General features: G+C 42.9%; 1 protein-coding gene across 1 annotated transcript in view; it reads left to right on the top strand.

The window, feature by feature from the left end:
* The window catches only part of EXD1 (exonuclease 3'-5' domain containing 1), a gene marked incomplete at its 3' end in the record, with an annotated part of 139,771 nt that overhangs the window by 18,977 nt on the left and 95,242 nt on the right, over positions 1-25,552 (top strand). Inside the window, exon 2 of the mRNA XM_073567291.1 lies at positions 15,036-15,189. Within this exon, the coding sequence (XP_073423392.1) occupies positions 15,036-15,189 (154 nt within the window). The remainder of the gene's footprint in view (positions 1-15,035; positions 15,190-25,552) is intronic.

Genomic DNA, 25,552 nt, shown 5'->3' with positions numbered 1-25,552 from the left:
ATATATTATGTTCTATCTAAATGTCTTGATTATTGTATCATAAAAATGATTAAATGTCTGATGTTCACATTGTACTACGGAGTCAGTGGAAGGGAAATTGAGGAGTTTTAGTCGCAGGTTTGGCTTACCGACTCCACAGCCCTGAGCAGGGCTGTGGAGTCGGTGCTCATTTTGGTGGAGTTGGAGTCGGTATAAAATGGACCGACTCCGACTCCTAAAATCTAGAATAAATTAAGTATGTCTTATATTCTAGGTTCTTCAAAGTAGCCACCTTTTGCTTTGATTTCTGCTTTGCACACTCTTGGCATTGTCTTGATGAGCTTCAAGAGGTAGTCACCGGAAATGGTTTTCACTTCACAGGTGTGCCCCGTCAGATGTAATAAGTGGGATTTCTTGCCTTATAAATGAGGTTGGGACCATCAGTTGTGTTGTGCAGAAGTCTGATGGATACACAGGTGATAGTCCTACTGAATAGACTGTTAGAATTTGTATTATGGCAAGAAAAAAGCAGCTGAGTAAAGAAAAACGAGTGGCCATCATTACTTTAAGAAATGAAGGTCAGTCAGTCCGAAAAATTGGGAAAACTTTGAAAGTGTCCCCAAGTGCAGTGGCAAAAACCATCAAGTGCTACAAAGAAACTGACTCGCATGAGGACCGCCCCAGGAAAGGAAGGCCAAGAGTCACCTCTGCTGCGGAGGATAAGTTCATCCGAGTCACCAGCCTCAGAAATCGCAGGTTAACAGCAGCTCAGATTAGAGACCAGGTCAAAGCCACACAGAGTTCTAGCAGCAGACACATCTCTACAACAACTGTTAAGAGGAGACTTTGTGCAGCAGGCCTTCATGGTAAAATAGCTGCTAGGAAACTACTGCTAAGGACAGGCAACAAGCAGAAGAGACTTGTTTGGGCTAAAGATCACAAGGAATGGACATTAGACCAGTGGAAATCTGTGCTTTGGTCTAATGAGTCCAAATTTGAGATCTTTGGTTTCAACCACCATGTCTTTGTGCGACGCAGAAAAGGTGAACGGATGGACTCTACATGCCTGGTTCCCACCGTGAAGCATGGAGGAGGAGGTGGGATGGTGTGGGGGTGCTTTGCTGGTAACACTGTTGGGGATTTATTCAAAATTGAAGGCATACTGAACCAGCATGGCTACCACAGCATCTTGCAGCAGCATGCTATTCCATTCGGTTTGTGTTTAGTTGGACCAGCATTTATTTTTCAACAGGACAATGACCCCAAACACACCTCCAGGCTGTGTAAGGGCTATTTGACCAAGAAGGAGAGTGATGGGGTGCTACGCCAGATGACCTGGCCTCCACAGTCACCAGACCTGAACCCAATCGAGATGGTTTGGGGTGAGCTGGACCGCAGAGTAAAGGCAAAAGGGCCAACAAGTGCTAAGCATCTCTGGGAACTCCTTCAAGACTGTTGGAAGACCATTTCCGGTGACTACCTCTTGAAGCTCATCAAGAGAATGCCAAGAGTGTGCAAAGCAGTAATCAAAGCGAAAGGTGGCTACTTTGAAGAACCTAGAATATAAGACATATTTTCAGTTGTTTCACACTTTTTTGTTAATTATATAATTCCACATGTGTTAATTCATTGTTTGGATGCCTTCAGAATGAATCTACAATTTTCATAGTCATGAAAATAAAGAAAACTCTTTGAATGAGAAGGTGTGTCCAAACTTTGGTCTGTACCGTATGTATGTAATCGATATTATACAGTTTATTACATATTTACAATTTATTACAGTTTTTTTGTGTTCTAAAGTTGTATTCCAATAAATAGATATTATGTTCTATCTAAATATCTTGATTATTGTATCATAGAAATGATTAAATGTCTGATGTTCACATTGAACTGCAATACATTTTTCACTTAAATATAAGCAATATATGTCAGAGTCGCAGGTTTGACTTACCGACTCCACAGCCCTGGCTCAGAGAGAAGCGGAAGCTGTACACCTGCAGGCAGAGCTAGAAAGACTTGCAGCAGACAAAGAGACAGCAGCTGCAATAGCTAAAGCGGAGTATTTGGAAGCTATGAAGAGTCCTGATTTTGAGAGACACAGCAGCATTCTCGGACCAGATCTAGAGCAGCAAGACGCAGCGCGTCGCAGAGTGTGTCCGTCAACATTCCGGCATGGATGACAGCCCTGGCGCATCATATCGATCAGCCTATGCCGATTACCAGCGATCCATCCCAGAGCTTCACTACCACAGGCGAAGAGACGTCCAGCACAAGGATGTCGACCACAGTTACCGTTCCATTGGAAAGAATGTACACCTGCCATCCCGCCTTAAAGAGCCACCATCTTCACCGAGAAGGTACTGCACAGACTATCCGGAGTCAGAAGCGTCTTACAGATGGTTGACCCAACTTAATGGAAGGAATTTTTTTCCCTATGGAGAAAATTGGCTCCTACTCTGTGGGTTTTTTACCTTCCCCAAGATCAACAATGCAGAACAGCTGCACTAAAAATAGGCTGAACTAGATGGACATAAGGTCTTCCTTTAGCCTTCAAAACTATGTTACAGGTATGGTGATACACCACACACTAGACATGAATATAACACACCGGCTCGTACCAGCACTGATGGAGCCATCATGGACTTTGCAAAGTTCTTTGCCCGCCAAGAACTGGTTACAAAAGGACTTGTAAAGGTCACTGATAAACCCGAGAACTATAGGTCATGGCGAGCCTCGTTCCGGATCGCCATTCTTGGTCTGGACCTCTCTTGTAGTGGGGAGTTAGATCTCCTAGTAAAGTGGCTTGGAAGTGAGTCGGTCGAACATGCCAAAAGACAATGTAAAGCATCCCCGCACAGGTCTGCGTAAAGTGTGGGAAAGACTTGATGAATGCTATGATACAGTAGAAGTCATAGAGAATGCTTTATATAAACCACTTGATGATTTTCCTAAGATGGGACCTAAAGGTTATCAAAATCTTAGAGATTTGAGTGATTTATTGATTGAGTTACAGATTGCCCAGGAGAAAGGAGGAGCACACAAGCCGGCCCTAGTCGACAGCATGCTTACCAATACTCTTGAAAATGGACATCTGTCTCTCTTCCAGCCATGTAAGAGTAGCTTCCTGGTAAGAGTTGCCACACAATGCTCCTCTACCTTGTCCGTTAGCTGATCCTTCCTGTGTAGAACACACATGTGACGGCGACCAAGATCGCATAGGGTGCACAGTTTTCCACAGAACAAGAGGACAACAAGGTAGTAATGTTCATAGAAGACACTGTTTTTGGACATCATGGATCGAGAGATGGTGAGAGATGAGTCAAAGAGTCGGATGGCCCCTCTACCGTTTAAACCCCAGAGGCAACGCTTACCCAACACCAAAGAACCTGTCTACGGTCAATTTATCTCCTTCAAACGCAAATTTCAGAAGGCACCTGAAATGAGAGAGCACTTCTTTGCCTTCATGGACAAAATACTTCAGAATGGCCATGAAGAAATTGCACCTGTACTCCAAGATTCCGAGGAATGTTAGTATCTACCCATTTTTGGCATGTATCATCCTAAGAACCCTGGTCAGATAAGAGTAGTATTTGACTCAAGCGCCAGATATGAAGGTGTCTCTCTAAACAAAGTCTTTTTGTCTTGCCCAAACTTCAACAACAGACTTCTAGAAGTACTTCTTCGCTTCCACAAAGATGCAGTGGCATTCATGGCTGACATACAACAGATGTTTCATTGCTTCCTTGTCAAAATAGAACATAGAAACTGTCTGAGGTTTTTTTGGTCCCGCGATAATGACCCCTACAAAGACATCGTGGAGTATCGGATGAAAGTGCACATCTTCGGGAACGGCCCTTCCCCTGCTGTCGCCATCTATGGTCTTAGACATTCAGCCAGAGAGGGCGAAGCAAAGTACAGGTTAGATTGTTTGTGGCAAAGGATTTCTACATGGATGACTGCTTGAAGTCTACACCTACAGATGAATCAGCAGTCGGTCTCTTAAAGAGGACACAAGAAATGCTCGCTTTGTCCAACTTGAGGCTGCACGAAATTGCTTCCAACAGCCAAAAAATGACAGCTTTTCCCTCTCAAGATTACTCAACTGATCTAAAAGACTTGGATTTAGACACGGACTCTCTTCCCATGCAACGGAGCCTTGTTTTGCTCTGGGATTTGAAGAGATGCATTTACCTTTTCGGATCAATGAAGAAAAACCTTTCACACGTAGAGGATTATGTTGAGAGACTTCACCCAAGAGTTGTCTGAATGGGATGATCCGCTTCCCATGAAGAAGAGCGATTTGTGGGTAAGATGGAAGAAATCTTTGGAAGCCTTGTCAGATCTTTACGTGGCACGACCATACGCCTCAGTGCCATCAACAGAAGTCAAGACTCAAAAGCTCTATCTTCTGCGATGCCTCAACCAAAGCGATTGCAACAGTAGCATATCTGAAAACTACTGACATCAAGGAACAATGCCATGTAAGGATTATGAGCCGGGCAAATCTAGCAGCAGTCCAGGAGCACACAATACCCAGACTGGAACTCTGTGCGGCTGTGCTAGCAGTAGAGTTAGCTGAACTTCTTGACAGAAATTGACCTGGAAATCAATGACGTTGAGTTCTACTCAGACAGCAAGGTAGTGCTTGGGTACATTTGCAACGAAACTCGACCTGCCTTTATGTTTACGTCAGCAATCGTGTGCTAAGGATCAGGAGATCCACCTGCCCTAAACAGTGGCGCTATGTGTCCACACACCACAATCCTGCGGACCATGCAACTAGATCCATTGAATCAAGACACCTTAAGGACACGACCTGGTTTATGGGCCCTGCATTCTTATACCGTTCAACACCTTACAGTGACGGATCAGACACCTTTGAACTGGTAGATCCATATGCAGATGAAGAAATCCACCCTCAGGTATCCGCTCTAAGTACGGTGACTTCAGACAATCACCTCAAATCCCAATATTTCAGCAGGTTTTCAACCTGGGACTCGCTTGTTCATGCCATTGCTTGTTTAATTCATGTGGCTCAGTCTTACAAGTCAACATCACCCACCGGTCATAAGTCTTGTAAGCACGCCTTTACCGCTCCAGACCTGGAAAACGAAGTGGCATTAGTTAATGCCAAGCGGGGAGTGTTCTTCCCTCTGAATAGGGCAAAGATGTTTGTATTATGTGCTGGGTTAGTTATAGCTGGGATGAATTTATAGCTTTGTCTGCAATAGCATTTACAGCCTGTGCCTTTAACAGAAGTGTTGAAATATAGGATTGAAGCAATGCTTTGTGGGAAGCAAGCAATGTATTCTGGGATAAAGAAGGTGCCATTTTCTTGTATTTCATAAGGACACACGTGTTTATCTGTCCTCCTGTTAACTCTCCAACTTGAGTTTGTTATCCGGGTAAAGCATATCTAGTAAGCTTAATATTTTTCTTGCAATGCAGTATGTATAGAGATGTTAGCTGTATAGCAGTCAGTGCTTAGATGTAATTAGACACCTGTGTTTTTTCTATGTAAGTTGCATCACACTGAATACTTCCTGTAATTGTGTTAGCTGTGTGATCATCTGCCCAATACTTACGCATGTCGTTTGTATTCTTTATAGTTTTACTGCTCGCTTGCATGTTCTATACTCTTCGCAAATAAACAAGTTAGACTACAGAGAACAGTCTGCTTATTTTGAAAGACAGAGCTGTGGTTTATGCTGTATGCTAGAGTGCACACTGTGTCAATGTGTATGAAGGCATAACATTAGGCATCCATGGTTACGACCACTCATATAATAACAGTGGTTTTAACCATGGATGCCTAATCTAATGCAATGACCTGCACATGGGGTAAGCAACATAGGTTATCAGGAGAACTGTGCTACATTTCTAATTGGAGGCATTCGCTGATATTATCACCGCTCATATTATCACACCTACTACATATCGGAGATGGGAATACTCATTTCGGGTCAGTTTCAAACGTCCTGATATTTCCGGTACCGGAAATATCCGTGTCCTTGTGTATTATACTTGCACAGGTGTGGCTACCATGTGCCGCCCGTGTTCCTGCATCCATATCACCCATACCGGCACCTAGGAAGCAGTGATAGTTAGCGCTGTTCCCCGGCTCTGGGTGCTGAAGACCACACTCATCATTTTAACCTGCTCTGCTGGCAATCAGCGCGTGCAGGTGAGAATGTTGAGAGTTATCGATTGAATATAACAGCTAGAGCAGGCGGTAGCTGATAGGACTACTATTCCCATCAGCCTACGCTTGTTGCCACTAATAATAGTGAGAGCAGGCGGCAGCTGATGGGAGTATTCATCAGCCGCCACAGCCTGGGCAATAAATAAAAACAAAAATGGCGTGGGTTCCCCTATATTTTGGATAACCAGCCAGGGAAATCTGACATCTGCAGGCTGCAACACTGTCTGCGTCAACAACACTGGTTATCAAGAATAGAGGGCTCCCCACTTTTTTTTTTTTTTTCCCCCTTTTTAATTACCGTATATACTCATGTATAAGCCGACCCCCCCCCCCCCATTAAGACAGCTAGCTGCTAGTATTCTTGGGATGGTAAGGGGCTATGGATCTTGACCCCCCCCCCCTCCCACCTAAAAATAGCAGCCACCCAGAAAGGGCACATCTATTAGATGCGCCAATTCTTGCGTGGCAAGTGGGGTTCTTATTTGTGGAGTTGGTGACCTTTGTATTGTCTGGTGGCATCAAACCCACGGGTTATTAATTGAAAGGCGTCTATAAGTCAACTATCCATTACTAATCCTATAGTTAGATTGTAAATAAACACACAGCAAGTATAAAGTCTTTTATTTGAAATCATAACAAACACATTTTTCCATTTTTATTTAAAAGTGACAAAACAGTTATCATCACCTAACGCCCATTCCATCGAAGCCAATGTCTCCTGTAATAAAACAAAAGTAAAAAAAACCCAGCAATATCCCTCACTTGTTTGATGTTCTGTCCCACGCCGTAATCTGTGTCTAGTGATAGATTTCAATCTGACGGTGCCAAGATGTGACCATCCAGGCTGAGAATCACACATGAATGAGCTGCTGTGAGCGCAGCATCAGTGAGCAGCGGTGACCTGATCGGGGTTACTGCTGGTCACTGAGGCTGCATTTCCAGCTGGGAAAAAGTCACTGAGTTCAGCTCAGTGAGTTCATGGTGGACTCGCGGAGCTGAACTGGGACTTTTTTCATGATGCTGAGGTCACCACAGGTCAGCCTGGCTTGGAAAGGAACCTTGATTGTCACTGTTGGTCACTGGATTCTGTGCTCGCAGCAGCTCATTCCCCACTGGTTCTCAGCCTTGACGGTTGCACCGTCCAGGTTGAAAACTATCCCCAGACATGGATTATGGTTTTGGACAGAACATCGGACAGGTGAGGAATATTGTTGTTTTGTTTTATTTTTTGTTTTATTAGAGATGTTGGCTTCAATGGAATGGGCGTTAGGGGAGACTAACTTTTGTTATTTTTAAATAAAGATAGAAAAGTTTGTTTTGATTTCAAATAAATGACTTTATACTTAATGTGTGTTTATTTACCATGCAACTATAGGATAAGTAATGGATGGGTGTCTTACAGACGCCTCTTCATTATTAAAAGGGTTGTCCGGGCTTTTCACATAATCTCAGTACATATCTGGGCTGCAGAATTATGACAGGAACAACTCGTCCTGCAAAAAACAACAAGCCTCATATGTCTGTATTGACGGAAAAATAGAAAATTTATGGAAGAAGGAGAGGGAAAAACAGAAAAAAACAGAAAATTGCCTGGAGGTGATGGGGAAATACATAAATAAATTGCAGCTTGTCTTTCCCAGCACTGGCAGAGGTGAATGGTCCGCGTGCACCGGTTATGTATTTCTGCTAGAAACATTATAAAGTGATAGGATATAGGTACACACCTTACACAGGCTGGAGGTATGCCAGGGTCAGAAAGGAATAGTGAAAAGCTAGGAAGGAATGAAGGAAGGGCTCCTCAACAACACAAACAAGCCCTTTATTTATAGTATCAGAATCCTTAGTATCATATATATCTCCATACATACACCCCCCCAACACTTCACACTGTTACAGCTGCTGATTGGACAGGCTGCTCCCATCAGTATTTGTGTCATTAGAGACACAGTGCTCACACATACACTGCACCAAATCTGCTGCTGTGTGAAGACATCAGTGACACAGAGCTGTCTCATTCACACAGCAGAGGCTTTGTCACACAACAGATTACATCAGTGACTGCCATCCCCTGTGCAGATTAGAAGCTGCAGACCCCCATCACTGGCACTGGCCATCACACAGTCTGTTCTCACTGCTGCCAGCAGCCTGGGACAGTGAGGTAAGGAATTACTGATAATGAGTTATGTATTGTAATCATGGAGTGGCCCAGAATACAGGACGATTTTCCCTCCTCACTAGTTTCACTTTCCATAGATCACTGTTCAGTGTGTGTCTGGGGGAGGAGCAGCTGGGTGGTCTGCTCTCTGCAGTGAGGCTACTAGAGGGGGGAGGATTTGTTACTGTGTGATGAGGGCTTCATGTGGACTGGGAGGGCCTGTAGCTATGGAGGGTGGGGTTGTTGCTATAGAGGGCATGTTTGGAGTAGAGTAGGAGGTTCCGACCAGTTCTCATTTCAATGCCATAACACACCCCCCCTTCGACGTTCTGTTCAGAATATCTAAAAAACCGTGCAAACTAGTGACTGAAAGTAAATTACTTATTGTCATAATTCTGCAACCCAGATATGTACTGAGATTGTGAAAAGCCCAGACAACCCCTTTAAGCCGTGGGCTTGATGTCACCAGACAATACAAAGATATATGAACCCCACTTGCCACTGCTACAGGGCAAGTGGGAAGAGCCTGGTAAAGTACCAAAATTGGCGCTTCTAATAGCTGCGCCTTTTCTGCGTGACTGTGGGCTGCTATTTTTAGGCTGGGGGGAGCAATATACATGGTCCCTTACCAGCCCCCAGCTGTCTACATTAGCAAGGCTGGTTCTCAAAAATGCGGGAGAAACAGGGCATTTTTTAAATTATTTAAATGTAAGAAAACAGAGTGGGGACACCTCTATTCTTGATAACCAACCTTGCTGAAGATGACAACTGGTTGCAGCTCACAGCTGTCAGTTTTGCCTGGCTAGTTGTCAAAAATACAGGGGAACACACGCCAGTTCTTTTATTTATAGTGCAGGTGGAGGCTGATTAATCAGCCCCCTTCTCTTGCTGGCTATCAAAAATATAGGGGAACCCATGCCTTTTTTATTTATTGCGCAGGCTGTGGCAGCTGATGAATACTCCCATCATCTGCCGCCTGCTCTCCCTGTTATTAGTGGCAGCAAGTGTAGGCTGATGGGAATAGTAGTCCTATCAGCCACTGCCTGCTCTCGCTAACGCTCATCATTCTCCCCTGCTTGTGCTGAATGCCGGAAGAGCAAGGGAGAATGATGAGCATGGTCTTCAGCCCCGGCAAACAGCGTGTACAGTACCACTGATTCCCTGTCGCCAGAATGTGTCACACTGTTGTCATCCGTGCTTTGTCAGTGTTCACGTGTGTCGGACATTTTGTGGCCCGTGCACAAGTGCTTCTCGCAGAAAATCTATGATACACGCTCCATGTCGTGATGACGCCTAAGGCTATGTGCACACTCTGCAGATTCACCTGCGTTTTTTTCCACGTGGAACCGCAGGTAAAGTGACCTGCGGTTTCACACCTCTACTATCTTAAAGGTGTGAAACCGCAGCGGAAACCGCCCAAACAATTGACATGCTGCGGTTTGTAAACCTCAGCAAAACCGCGTGGAAAAAAACGCACCGTCAGCACAGCGTTTTTCAAAACTCATAGGGTTTCATTGTACTGTACTTGGTCTGCGGAACTGCTGCGTTTCCGCAGGGCCAAAACCGCTGCGGAAACGCAGCAGAATCCGCACCGTGTGCACACAGCCTTATAGTCGGGTGTCAGCTGTGTAGTTGTTAACAACACAGGAAAATTTTATTTATTTTCTGTGTTGAGATCAGATCCTGCCCTTGGATTATATAATGCTGATAGGATTTGCTATTATATGCTACTGTGCTCAAAATAGCCCGGCTTACCTCTGTGTCCTAAATAAATGGCTAAGTAGCTGAAGGCTTTTTTTTTTTTTTTTTTTTTTCCTCCCTTATGTTTATAACATTAGTTAATGAAATAGAGTAAAGAATTTTTTTTTACATAACTGTCTTTTAGGAAATCTTTTCTAAATGTTATTTTTATGTCTACTGCAAGGAAAACATTACATTTCACTACTGTTAGGCTATGTGCGCACGTTGCAGATTTGCTTGTGGAAATTTCTGCGTGGATTCTGCCTCTCTTGGCAGAAAACGCAGTTGAAATTCCGTGCGGTTTTGATGTGTATTTTCATGCGGATTTGTATGGGTTGTTGTAAGCTAAATAAAGATATATTTAAAAAAAAAAATTGTAATGTAATTTCCTTGTTGAACCTCTTCTTTTTCATTCTCCATTGAAGACCATAATATCCTTACATACCATGTTCAAATATGTTTACACACAAAACAAATATAAGTGAAATAAATATATATATTAGTGGTGTAGCACCCACTGAGTCCGCTAGGGGGTGCTGTGTGGATGTCCCAGGAGAAAGGATGAATGGCAGAATACTAAATGGCCGTTATGTATCTCAAAGTGGGTGGCTTTGGGATGTAGACTTATGTGTTGATCAGCAGTGATACTGCTGAGGTGTTGTTTCAATGTGTAAGGTAGAAGTCTCCAGGTAACTAGAGAGATGGGTGGGCCTGGTTACCTACAAACCCAGCCAGGGGGTGTGTTTAAAGCACTATTGTAAAGAGTGTGTAAAGGCTTGAAGGACCTGTGATGAGGTCAGTCATGTGACCCGTGGGCGTGGCTATGGGCCATATAATGTGGCCAGGGTAGGTCACATGGGGGTGAATGCTGGGACCTGGTTGGTCCAGTGTGGAAGGTCCCGCTGAGTTGGGACTTCCTGCCTAACAGCCTGTGAAGTGGCTGTGGTGAATGGCTGCACGTGTCTGAGAGTTCCCAGGGGAGGGAATTGAATGTCTACAGCATGGAGAAGCAACCATGAGGGAACCCGGACGTTGGTGAGATAAATGAGGCTAAGAGAGCCTGTATGCTGGATATTGTACAACCTGTGTGAACACAGGGTTTACAGAGTGAAGCTATAATGGACGCTCTGCTGTTTATATGCTGTTGCATATTGCTTTGGTTTATGATGATGAATAAACCTCATGGTCTATATGCTTGTTTTATGAAAACCTGTGCTGGATCTGGTTTTGTGGCGGCTAAGCGAGAATCCCCTATCTGAATGACAGCGCTACCTCACAATAGAGATATATGTGTGTGTGTAGTGACCACTGTCCGCTAGGGGGCACTGTGTGGGTGTCCCAGGACAGGCCTACAGGCATATCCATTGTGGTAATGGGTATAGGATGCTGAATGACCGTTATGTATCCCAATGTAGGTGGCCTTGGTATGGAAGCTTGAATATGTGTGTTGATCAGCAGAGACACTGCTGAGCTGTTGTTACACTGTGTCAGCGAGCTGAGACGGGCGAGACCAGCTACCTACAAACCCACCCAGGGGCATGTGTCAAAAAACATCCATACTAAGCTGTATGTGTGTGAATGGGTGTGAATCTGATAAAGGACCTGCAATGAGGTCATAGCCATGTGATCCGGTGGGCTTGGCTACGGACCATATAAGGTAACCAGAGTAGCGCATGGATCTGACTGGGCCATGTGGAAGGTCTCGACAGGCCTAGGTGAAGGAAGGTGTGCTACCTTCCTGAAGACCACGTGCTGAGGCTGCTGACCGGGTGAGGCCTGTGGATATTAGCTGTATGTGAGGACGGATAAGCCTCCTGTGTTTTCTGAGGCTCTAGGACTGAGCCTGAAATCATGGACACTTATGCTTGCTTTCGCCTGAGCTAAAGGCTATTCCTTGTGTTATGTGCTGCTTTATGGGTTATGAAGCAATAAACCCTATGAACTTTTAAAGGAACGTGCCTCCTGATTGACTCCCGTGGCTCCTGGGCGAGTCGAATCCCTACTATATCTGTGTGTGTATGTATGTGTGTATATATATATATATATATATATATATATATATATATATATATATATATATATATATATATATATATATATATAATATATATAAGTGTAAAATAGGTTTAGTAATGAACAGGTGTCAGCCAGATACCCTCATTAATAAAATGGTACATAAAGAGTTAAATAAAAAAACACACCACTCATGCACATGAGATCTGCGTGAAACGCAATATCTGTTTAGTTTTCAAAAAATTGCGTGGGCTTCCACGTAATCTTCATAACGAGCAGCGGGAAAGCCGACGGCTGATGTTAATATTTTTGGGAAGGAGAAAATAGCCATAAAGGTTCCCAGGCTATTAATATCAGCTCACAGATGTTTGCTTAGTCTTTACTGGATAGTTTACAGGGAAACCCCAGAAAAAAATGGTCAAAATTGATATGGGGTCCCCCTATAAAATCTAACCAGCAATGGCTAGGCAGACAGCTGCGGTCTCCGCTGATACACTAAAAGGAGGTGATCCCTCCTGTAGTGTATCACTGCACTGCTGTGAGAGTTCGCTGGAGTTTAGCTTTGGTGCTGTCACTTGTGGCACTACCGCTGTGTGAGAACTTTCCCATGCAGCGGTGCCGTAAGTGAAAGCACCGTAGCTGATCAGCTGATACACTGACAGGAACTAATTGCTCCCGCAGTGTATTGCCGGAGGCCAGGTAGAGCAGTCACATCTTACGTTGTGACTGTTCTGCACGTGAGATCGCCGTGGGACACTTGGAGTACCTGGACTATGGCGGACAGGGAGTATATGTTGGTTTATTTTACATTATTCCTAGGAGATGAGGGCTTTGGGGATTTGGTGTGAGGTGAGTATAATGAGTTTTTATTTTTATGGGACTATATATGTAATTTTACTGTGAGCACAGGCGCTGGCAGATGATACTTCTCTCCCATCAGCGGTACCTGCTGTCACTTATCAGTGACAGCAAACATAGCCCGATGAGAGCAGTAGTCTCATCAGCCAACGCCTGTGTTTTTTTTTGTTTTTTTTGCTGCTGGTCACCGTTGCGGGTCACAGTCAGCTGCGGAATCATGCTGACATCTGCCAGCATGATCCCGCAGCGCTGTGACTGATCATATCGGCGGTAGCGTTACCGCAGACAGCCGCACACTCTCACACACGCACAAACACAGAGACACCCGCAAACAGACACGAAAATATTCTCTGCCCACACGTAGTCTCCGCCCACACACTCTGACATTTCCTTTTCTAAGCACAATACCCAAGCCCATTATCCTTCAAAAGGAGTGGGCTACACTCAGTGCACAAATATATCACAAAGGTTATGTCACTGTCAGGTGACCCAATAACCAAGAGTGTCACTCATTTCATACAATACATGTTTTATTAAACATTAATTGACATACAACCATAAAACCATTGCCTCAAACCAACACTTGTAGGAAGGAGAAACAGCAAAAGGATACAATTCCAATTATATAATGTGTCAAAATTTAAAGAAAATGACTACAATATCCTGAATAATATAATATGCCCAACAATATACTTAGTATTTATTGATTAGATACATTTTTAATTAAACTATAGAAAATTGCATGCAAAAACCTGCATAGATGTGAATGAAATTTACTGCCTTAATTTGAATAGAATCTAACACACAATTCACACCATTAAATAACTATTCATTAATCAGCTATTGCTGCTGCTACACCACCATAGTCTTACACATATGTGGATTCTAATCACCCACAATATGCAATATATGCAGCCATTGCTGATACAGCGCTGCCACAGCCTCTCATGTATGCAGGTTAAAATGACCCAAAGCATGAAAATAAATGTGATGAATAAATCGCCAAATACATATTACATGAGCGGTGTGCACAGTGGAGTTAGGCATAGAGTAGGATGCTGCTTCCCCGCACCCCAACGCGCGTTTCGCCCGTGCTTCTTCCTGGGGGTGTGAAGAAGCACGGGCGAAACGCGCGTTGGGGTGCGGGGAAGCAGCATCCTACTCTATGCCTAACTCCACTGTGCACACCGCTCAGGTAATATGTATTTGGCGATTTATTCATCACATTTATTTTCATGCTTTGGGTCATTTTAACCTGCATACATGAGAGGCTGTAGCAATAGCTGATTAATGAATAGTCATTCAATGGTGTGAATTATGTGTTAGATTCTATTCAAATTAAGGCAGTAAATTTTATTCGCATCTATGCAGGTTTTTGCATGCAATTTTCTATAGTTTAATTAAAAATGTATCTAATCAATAAATACTAAGTATATTGTTGGGCATATTATATTATTCAGGATACTGTAGTCATTTTCTTTAAATTTTGACACATTATATAATTGGAATTGTATCCTTTTGCTGTTTCTCCTTCCTATAAGTGTTGGTTTGAGGCAATGGTTTTATGGTTGTATGTCAATTAATGTTTAATAAAACATGTATTTTATGAAATGAGTGACACTCTTGGTTATTGGGTCACCTGACAGTGACATAACCTTTGTGATATATCATTTCCTTTTCTGCAGCGTTTTTGCCAGCACATCCACAGTAAATCTGCAAACCTTTTTACACCTGCAACTTTGCTGCGGATTTGACTGACTCAGTGGAAGACAATGGGTGCAGAAACCCAGCAGATCCGCAAAAAGAATTGACATGCTGCGGAAAATAAAATGCTGCAGATAAGGACGGAAACTTACGCAGCATGTGCACACCAATTCAGGAATGCCATTGATTAACATTGCATAAGTAATCACTTGCATTTTTGGAGCATTTCCACGCGGAAAAAACGCTGCGGAAAAGCAACAAATCTGACACCGTGTGCACATAGCCTTAGCCAGTCTCCTACAATTCTCTCTGTAGTTTAATCCTGTTAACTTTTTTTTATTTATTTCTTATAATTCTAACTACCATAAATTCTTTACTTTGCAGGGAATGAGTTCTAGCTTTAATATGGACCCAGTCACAGATACAGACTTTCTAAGCCGGTTTATTGGGACAAATATAAAGATCACAACTATTCACGGATGCTTTCAGGGGGAGCTATTTCATATTGATGCGGCTCGAGCCATCATTTTAGTCAAAGGTGAGTAAATGTTCTTGCATGTACGGTAATTCTAGAATCCATACTGCAATGTACAGAAATATGTTCCAGACAGTGTGAGGTATTGCGACATGACTATAGGTCATTTTAATAAAGTTGCTAAGTACTTGCCTGATGTCTGGCTGTATTGCAAGGGTTCCAATGGATTGTGATGAATAAGAAAAATGCTCACTCAAGAATTGAATTTACTAAATAGATTTACTTAATAATTGATAAGATCAAATAATAAACAGTATAAAACTATAAATACAGTCATGGCCAAAAGTTTTGAGAATGACACAAATATTATATTTTCACATGATCTGCTGCCCTCTGGTTTTTATGTGTGTTTGTCAGATGTTTTTATCACATACAGAAATATAATTGCAATCATATTATGAGTAGCAAAAGGTTATATTGACAGAATGAGTTAATGCAGCAAGTCAATATTTGCAGTGTTGACCCTTCTTCTTCAGGACCTCAGCACTTCTCTATGGCATGCTTTCAATCAACTTCTGGATCAAATCCTGACTGATAGCAGTCCATTCTTGCAAAATCAATGCTTTTATTTTGTCTGAATTTGAAGGTTTTTGTTTGTCCACCCGTCTCTTGATGATTGACCACAAGTTCTCAATGGGATTAAGATCTGGGGAGTTTCCAGGCCATGGTCCCAAAATCTCTATGTTTTGTTCCCTGAGCCATTTAGTTATCACCTTTGCTTTATGGCAAGGTGCTCCATCATGTTGAAAAAGGCATTGTTGATCGCCAAACTGCTCTTGGCCGGTTGGGAGAAGTTGCTCTCGGAGGACATTCTGGTACCATTCTTTATTCATGGCTGTGTTTTTAGGCAAGACTGAGAGAGAGCCCATTCCCTTGGCTGAGAAGCAACCCCGCACATGAATGGTTTCAGGATGCTTGACAGTTGGCATGAGACAAGACTGGTGGTAGCGCTCACCTGGTCTTCTCCGAATAAGCCGTTTCCCAGATGTCCCAAACAATCGAAAAGGGGATTCATCAGAGAAAATGACTTTACCCCAGTCCTCAGCAGTCCACTCCCTGTACCTCTTGCAGAATATCAGTCTGTCCATGATGTTTTTCCTGGAGAGAAGTGGCTTCTTTGCTGCCCTCCTTGAGACCAGGCCTTGTCCAAGAGTCTCCGCCTCACAGTGCGTGCACTCACACCTGCCTGCTGCCATTCCTGAGCAAGCTCTGCACTGCTGGTAGCCCGATCCCGCAGCTGAAACACTTTTAAGAGACGGTCCTGGCGCTTGCTGGTCTTTCTTGGGCGCCCTGGAGCCTTTTTGGCAACAAGGGAACCTCTCTCCTTGAAGTTCTTGATGATGCGATAGATTGTTGACTGAGGTGCAATCTTTCTAGCTGCGATACGCTTCCCTGTTAGGCCATTTTTGTGCAGTGCAATGATGACTGCACGTGTTTCTTTAGAGATAACCATGGTTAACAGAAGAGAAACAATGATGCCAAGCACCAGCCTCCTTTTAAAGTGTCCAGTGGTGTCATTCTTACTTAATCATGACAGATTGATCTCCAGCCCTGTCCTCATCAACACCCACACCTGCGTTAATGGAGCAATCACGGAAACGATGTTAGCTGGTCCTTTTAAGGCAGGGCTGCAATGATATTGAAATGTATTTTGGGGGATAAAGTTCATTTTCTAGGCAAATATTGACTTTGCAAGTAATTGCTGTTAAGCTGATCACTCTTTATAACATTCTGGAGTATATGCAAATTGCCATTAGAAAAAATGAAGCAGTAGACTTTGTAAAAATTAATATTTGTGTCATTCTCAAAACTTTTGGCCATGACTGTACATATGCATTAATCAGAAACAAGCATTATTCATATGTTACATTATTCACATAGACGTCGACCAGTCATCCTCCAGGAGCCAAAAGAGAGTGAGCACATGTGTCCTAGTTCTTTTAAATGTCCAGCTAAAAGGTGTGTCCAGCCCCACCATGTGGGGAATGATGTCACAAGTCTATTGTGCTTTGGCTATAAACACATCCCCTCAATACCTGTTTTAACCAGTATATAATACAGGAAGCTAGAGGGGGGCCTCATGTGTGCCACATGGCAGAAATACAGCAAGCTGGAGGGGCTACTGAGCACAAGATAACATCCTTGGGAAAGTTTGAACAAAGAGGGAAGATTGGAGGGCACCGCTGAATGAAATCAAATATGGGGGGTTCACCAAAAGCAAGTCAAAAATTGAAACATGAAACTGGAAGGAAAGCGGCTTGCTTATACAATGGGAACACCACAGATATAAATGATATGCACACAATTTTATTGAAAAAATCAACACAGACAAGGAAAAGCACAAATTCCATAAAAACATGTGCAAACAGAATCATAAACCATGTCATGTAGTACTGACATGATAACCCACCCACATCAAAAAATCCCACAGAAATAGACAAACAACCACATGAAATGTCTAGTATAGCATAATTTGAATGAAGTAGATCCAAAAAAGATCTAAAATGCACAATAAAAAAAAAAAAAAAAAAGGGTATGCAGTTGAAAACTATTCACAGCACCATGAAAAATGTGTATGCAAAAACCTTATGGGAGGATGAGGCTGATATGTGTGCACCCCTGGTGTGATTAATAAAAGCATGCAAACCGCATGTTACCAGGAAAGTACAGCCAGTAAAAAATTGAATGCAAAAACCCATATAGGACAAAGGAGCTGGTGACTGGGCACCCCTGGTGTGCTGAGTGAGTACATGTAGACCACAAACAACCAGAAGATGCAAACAATAACCATCAATTATACCAGAACTCCATGGATACACATATAAAAAGCGATGAAAGTGCCTAGTGCCTCTGCGAGATAAGATGGTGGGGGGGAGCAACCCCACGCGTATCGCCACCAATGAGTGGCTTTCTCAAGGGAGGGATAGAGCGCTAAATCCATGTGTGTGTCGGTCATATTTATATGGTAAGCACATGTGCAGTATAATTAAGTTAACACTTACTGGAGTGAGGCAACGAGAGAAACACATGGCAGTGGCCATCTTGTCAGCATAACATGGCTAGCAATAAAGTTGAGCAGGGTGGTTAGACCACGCATGCGTGGAGAGCATCAAGAAATCAAGCGATTAGATACAGATACAGCCGCGGCCATCTTGTCAATGTCAGACAAGAGGGCAATAAAGTTTGAACAAATGCACCAAGGAAAAAAAAAAAAAAAAACCCAAAACATATGTTTATAGACATTCGCGTAAAATATGCGCCTGCGGCATCTGGAATATAGTTGATTTTTATTGTAAAACAGTAGATACACTCAGTTAATCACCACAGAATGTGCATCTAAATACTGTACGTACTATATACCATATATAATGAAATGATCACAATATGCTCCAGATAGAAGCCTGCGCAGACATTTACACATGAAGGTAAGCACACATGCAATGAAGCACATGCCCAAACATCCGTGCAAAATTTTTTGCATCTATAATCCTCAAGCTGAAATCTACCCTAATCAACCAAATGGGCACAATACGCTGCATATAGAAAATGGATATTGGTACTATTTTATAATTAGTGGCATACAAACATCTATCAAAAACACAAATATGAAATCAGAAGCATAAAAAATCTATAGAAATAAATCTAAGTATATCTCCATATGATGAAATAAACGCATACACTGTGGATGCGTTTATTTCATCATATGGAGATATACTTAGATTTATTTCTATAGATTTTTTTATGCTTCTGATTTCATATTTGTGTTTTTGATAGATGTTTGTATGCCACTAATTATAAAATAGTACCAATATCCATTTTCTATATGCAGCGTATTGTGCCCATTTGGTTGATTAGGGTAGATTTCAGCTTGAGGATTATAGATGCAAAAAATTTTGCACGGATGTTTGGGCATGTGCTTCATTGCATGTGTGCTTACCTTCATGTGTAAATGTCTGCGCAGGCTTCTATCTGGAGCATATTGTGATCATTTCATTATATATGGTATATAGTACGTACAGTATTTAGATGCACATTCTGTGGTGATTAACTGAGTGTATCTACTGTTTTACAATAAAAATCAACTATATTCCAGATGCCGCAGGCGCATATTTTACGCGAATGCCTATAAACATATGTTTTGGGTTTTTTTTTTTTTTTTCCTTGGTGCATTTGTTCAAACTTTATTGCCCTCTTGTCTGACATTGACAAGATGGCCGCGGCTGTATCTGTATCTAATCGCTTGATTTCTTGATGCTCTCCACGCATGCGTGGTCTAACCACCCTGCTCAACTTTATTGCTAGCCATGTTATGCTGACAAGATGGCCACTGCCATGTGTTTCTCTCGTTGCCTCACTCCAGTAAGTGTTAACTTAATTATACTGCACATGTGCTTACCATATAAATATGACCGACACACACATGGATTTAGCGCTCTATCCCTCCCTTGAGAAAGCCACTCATTGGTGGCGATACGCGTGGGGTTGCTCCCCCCCACCATCTTATCTCGCAGAGGCACTGGGCACTTTCATCGCTTTTTATATGTGTATCCATGGAGTTCTGGTATAATTGATGGTTATTGTTTGCATCTTCTGGTTGTTTGTGGTCTACATGTACTCACTCAGCACACCAGGGGTGCCCAGTCACCAGCTCCTTTGTCCTATATGGGTTTTTGCATTCAATTTTTTACTGGCTGTACTTTCCTGGTAACATGCGGTTTGCATGCTTTTATTAATCACACCAGGGGTGCACACATATCAGCCTCATCCTCCCATAAGGTTTTTGCATACACATTTTTCATGGTGCTGTGAATAGTTTTCAACTGCATACCCTTTTTTTTTTTTTTTTTTTTTTTATTGTGCATTTTAGATCTTTTTTGGATCTACTTCATTCAAATTATGCTATACTAGACATTTCATGTGGTTGTTTGTCTATTTCTGTGGGATTTTTTGATGTGGGTGGGTTATCATGTCAGTACTACATGACATGGTTTATGATTCTGTTTGCACATGTTTTTATGGAATTTGTGCTTTTCCTTGTCTGTGTTGATTTTTTCAATAAAATTGTGTGCATATCATTTATATCTGTGGTGTTCCCATTGTATAAGCAAGCCGCTTTCCTTCCAGTTTCATCCTTGGGAAAGTTAGCACACCCAATCTAATTAGGGTAGTTGCCTTGAATATCAATGTTCCTTTGTTGATGGATAAACAAATGACCAGTAATTTACATTCCTTTATCTTAAGTAAGTTTCAGTGACCTTTTGCTTACCTCATCTCAGTGTATATTGTATTAAACTGATTGAAACCATATAAAAATAACTCCTAGTATACATTCCACCCCTGGTTTCAATCACTTTAATTAATTAACCTGCCACTAAACTATTCCATTTATCATTATTTGCATTGCTTATATATACATTTATTTATTTGCTACCAATAGAAAACCGCTTTGGTAAAAGCAACATCCTGGGCTTAAAACGGAAAAAAAACAAAAACAACAATGGACCAGCAGGTGCTGAAATATCAAATGTCTGTAGAAATCTTCTCACTTCAGATCTTCTTGACCGCAATTTTTAAATGGGTCTCTGTTGCAGGGAAGCACAGGGAGTATTATGCCCTCATCACTTTGGGGTGACTTCACTTCTTTCCCTGGTTAGCAAAAGAACAGACTCTAAAGAGCAATCTGTCCCTGCCCTTCATTTAACCCCTCGGTGCAGGTGTCCAGTGACTGAGCATAAGAGTCCTTTCATCTTCTATTGCTGCAGCTGTTCAGGGCCTCACTTTATATGCCATTTGGTTTCCGGCAGAAGCTTCTAGGGTTAGTTGTCCCCTCACTTGTCATCAGCTGGCAGTCATGAGGATTCACCCTGGTGACGGTTCAGCATCATCTGGGCTCAGTCTCAGCGCTCAATTGGACATCTTCAGTCTACACCCAAGACACAGCCTGCACTGAGGGGAAAGTGAAATTCACAATCATACTTGAAAGTTCCAAAGTCTTGGCAGAGCTAACTCAGTCCAAAGCAACAGTCCAAAATAACTCAGTCCATGATATATTCACAGTCCAAGATAGATTAACTTGTTCAATATAACTCAGTCCTGGTGGCTTGTTTTCCACCCCTTGATCAAATGAATCGAACAAAATTACTGTAGGTTTGTTGGTCCAAATTAATTGTGCCCAGAATGACCTTTGACATTTTCTACTGTAGCAAATATTTCTACTCTAGATAATAACTACTACATAAAATATATCATATGTGTATGGACTTATACACTGAAATAAATCATAATATCAAAATATCACACCAGTTATCAAACACATCAAATTTATGTCAATCACATTTGCATAATAACGATGATCATAATTACCAGTACAATCATGTTCATGGAGATCACAAAATAATGTTACTATTAATCAGAATCAGTACAATTACATGTTAAGGAAAACAGAACCCAAACCAATTTGCTATTAACCCAATTCTAGCAAATTATTATTTTTACATCATAATATATACATTACATCAACACACACACACTCTGGCTTCACCTAATGCATTCATTCAGTAAGCAGGAGAGATTCTCATTTACATATAGACTAACACACACTTTGTGTAACCAGCTTATATTAGGTAGATGGACTCCTTTTTCACTACTGAATGAACTATTTTACTGTGCACTGTATTTACATGTTAATTAAATGGCCAAGGTTTCTTCTTTTACTCCTGCAAACAAAAGGTTAATTACACCCCCCCCAAAAAAAAATCCAACATGTAGTGGACTGAAAAAAGAAAAAAAAAAAAAGATTCCTTTTACAAACCAAGAATGCTAAACACAGTACAGTTAAAATTCAAAAAATGAGCTCATAAAAAATAAAAATATACCAAATAAAAAGTAAAAATACCACATGGATTTTTTTTTTTGGCTGTGAACCAATTTTATCAAGGGATATCCATGACAAATACACAAAGCACATACAATGACAATACAACACTTAGTACAAATAAGTCATCTATTTATCTTGTCAACCCCCCCAGTATATTATCAGTCATCTAACTTTAGGTCAGTCTTAAATTCATTGTCTGTGCTGTCACTCCCTCTTTACCTTGTATGTTTCTCTAATGGCTCCCACATACAGAATCATCTTATATATGCTGTGGTCTTTCGCCTTTTAAAACATCAAGGACTATTACAAACCCTCAGGTGAGGAATGCACATTTATGCATCACCAAGACCAAACCCAATTCATCATATATCAGCCAGCGCATACTTCATAGTGTGCTCACAGGAGTATTTCTCATCATATATCAGCCAGTGCATACGTCACAGTATGCTCACAAGATTATTTCTCTAAGAAACTCTAGAACGAAAACAAACATCATTAGACATCAAAAAATGGCAAAACTGTTCAAACAACAATTTTCAGGGATGTTCCACAACTTTTATCTAAAATCTGCATTTAAAATTAGTCCATGAGGGAATCTTGGCAGGGGGTGTAGTATGCCATGGTATTGGAGGAGTGTAAGGGGTGGTTACAGTAGGGGCTTTATATGCTTCCATCAGGTGTCCCACCTCTATCTTTCCAACCCCCTATCTCATTTGTCGCCACCCTCTTGGGTCTGGCGAGTTGCAATTTACTTTTCCTCCTCAGATCTTGCCATCTTCTCAACAAGTCACTTGTAGAGATCCCATCTATCTCCTGGAAAGGAACCCCACTAGCTATCAGGTCACAAAACAACTCCGCCCTGCTCTTTCTTATTTGGGTATCATCCTCTTTTCTCCTTTCTTGATCTACTCTCTTTACTGTACTATTTTTTGACACTTTTGCTCTCTCTAGAGCAGATAGCTGGGAGATTAAATTGCATGCTGTGTATACAGTTGTGGAATTTCCCATAAGTGCACTGAACATAGTGAACAATGGGGCTTTGTATGACGCTGGGGCACCTTCTATGAACTTATTCTTCATCAATACTGTCAATATTGCAGCATCTGGTCCCTTCCAATCCTCAACAACAGCAAAATGATCATTCAGATCAGGCAAAGGATTTCGAGTTATGCCACCTATACCTGCGATTTCTCTCAATCTCTGAACTCCATCCGCCAGAGTCTCCCATCGTGTCTGTGGTATTCCTTCCATAGAAGAGTCATGCACTTGTGCCACAGAATCCCTCACCAAATGCAGCAAAGAGAAAGTCTCTGTTGTGTCCCTTGCACGCCTCATTTTTAGACGCACCATAGGATCAATACAAATACTACAAAGTCCTACTGCCTCAAGACGGTTCAAGATTATAGTATCGGCTCCCTGATCCCATAATCTGAGAATCCATGCTAACAAAGGTTCTCCTGCTTGCTGCCTGTACCTGGTATTAGTTCTGTTAATTCTCCGGCTGTATAATTCCTAGTTTCCTTGGTCATTGAAGCTTCTGCTCCTGTAGCCGCATTTCCTGCATCCATCCTATCTCCACTACGCTGTGTGACTTCTCTCCTAGTTTTAGTAGTCACAATCGGTCTGGCTTGCTTTTCTTCCTCATCTGTCTCACTGTTACAGAAATCACATTCTAGCAAATCTGACCATTTCTCATGTGCAATCATGGTTCTAATCTGTGCAGTACAAATATCTGTCCCTGGCCGCTGTCTCCTCCTGTGCCTATTCTTATTCACATTTTTTCCATGGTACATGACGGCACCACGAGAGAGGGGATCCGCCCCACGAGGACAGGAAACCTTCAAGATAAAAGGGGGCGGCTCCTCTCTCCGCATCAGTTGGTTTCCTGTCCTCGACGGGGAACCCTCAAGATGAAAGCCTCTTGAAGATTTTGAAGAAAGAAGAGGATGCCTGGACCCGGGTCGGGTGATTAATGGCAGGCATGGGTCTGCTACACCCGACACCGGGTACCGGTAGTCGCCTCGGGGGCCATATATGCCTATGTCCCCCCTGAGCGAAGGCATGGCCACAGCCAGAGGGCAGATGCCCAGGCGAAGCGGAGTACCTTGGCGGTGGACCCTCCAAGATGGCGGCACACAAAGCAGGTCCAGGGAGGCCACTTGCAGTGTCCCTCCCTGTTGACACACAGTGGCCATGCAGCCCAGGACACATCGGTGCCCGGGCAGAAGAGCTCCTCGGAGGTCACGGACAGTGACCCTCCCTGTTGAAGCCCAGACACCGGACCCCGCAGAGTACCTGCAGTCAGGAGACAGCGCTGTTCCAGGTCCATCGGCGGGTAAGGGGTGTCTGGGGGCCCCGAAACAGGCAGAGCCCAAGCGCTCACCCGGCCCGGGTTCATCTGGCCACACCGGGAGAGGCGCGCATTGGGAGCGCGCATGATGGCCGACGAACCGGAAGTGGTTGCGTGCGACCCGGAAGAGGAACAGCGCGCACAGCACCGCGGGGCCTGGGAGAAGCAGGAAGTGTGCACGGTCCCGGGAGGGGCACGCAGATGCAGGGGGCGCGCACGCGTCCACACAACAAGCGGCAGGTGCGAGACCAGGCGGTCAAAAAAAAAAAAAAAAAGGGTTGCTATTTAAGATCACCAGGAAAGGCGAGCAGGCGTCACAGCACCAGTTTTGAGTGGGGTGACTGCTTGCAGCCATAAGCAGCATAATGGATAGCCCTTCGCCGGAGCATGTACAACCGCGCCAGGAGGCAAAAGAAAGACGGTCATGTTCAGAAGAAAAAGCAAAGGCACGCCGCAGCAGTAGCGTGAGCCACTCGGGCAGCGCACGGGCGGATCGTCACCGCAGAAAAGAGGGGTCCATAGTCTCGTTGGGAGACAGTGAGAGGACCAGCCAACCTCCAGATCCGGTACCCGTTTCATGAAGCGTCCGAGTGGTGAGTGAACTTCGAGAAAGTCCAGTAAACTAATGTCTATTCTCTTTCTCTTTTCTCCTCTCTTTCCCTCTCCTCCTCCTCTTATATACATTGACTGGGTGGAGTATAGGAGGTCCCTAAGAAATGTAGAGGAAAGGCAAAAAATAAAGAATGTGCCTTATATAAAACTCCCACAGAAGCAGCCTGGAACAAAAAGTTATGCCAGGAGTGCATTAACAAAACCATAGCGGAGGAGACACCCTCATTTTCGGATAGTCTGAGGGTCATAATTCAGACAGAAGTTTCCAAATCGGTAAGCGCATTACAAACTGTGGTTACAGAGAGGAAAACTAGGAGATCAAGCCCCTCAGGGGTCTCTCAACAAGACTCTACAGAGTCAGAGGACGACTCAAATAAGTCGCAGTATTCAGGAAGTAGCTCGGACGGGGAAGATACGTTTCCAGTAGAAACTACGGATGAACTCATTAAAGCAGTTAGATCTACCATGGGGCTAGTGGAAGAGAGCCACGTGTGTGGCTAGGTCCCTAAAGATATGGACAGACAACT

This window comes from Dendrobates tinctorius, unplaced genomic scaffold (assembly GCF_039654945.1).
Source record: "Dendrobates tinctorius isolate UK_male_01 unplaced genomic scaffold, ASM3965494v1 ptg000019l, whole genome shotgun sequence".
Taxonomy (NCBI): Eukaryota; Metazoa; Chordata; class Amphibia; order Anura; family Dendrobatidae; genus Dendrobates; species Dendrobates tinctorius.
This window is presented reverse-complemented; position numbering and strand designations above follow the sequence as displayed.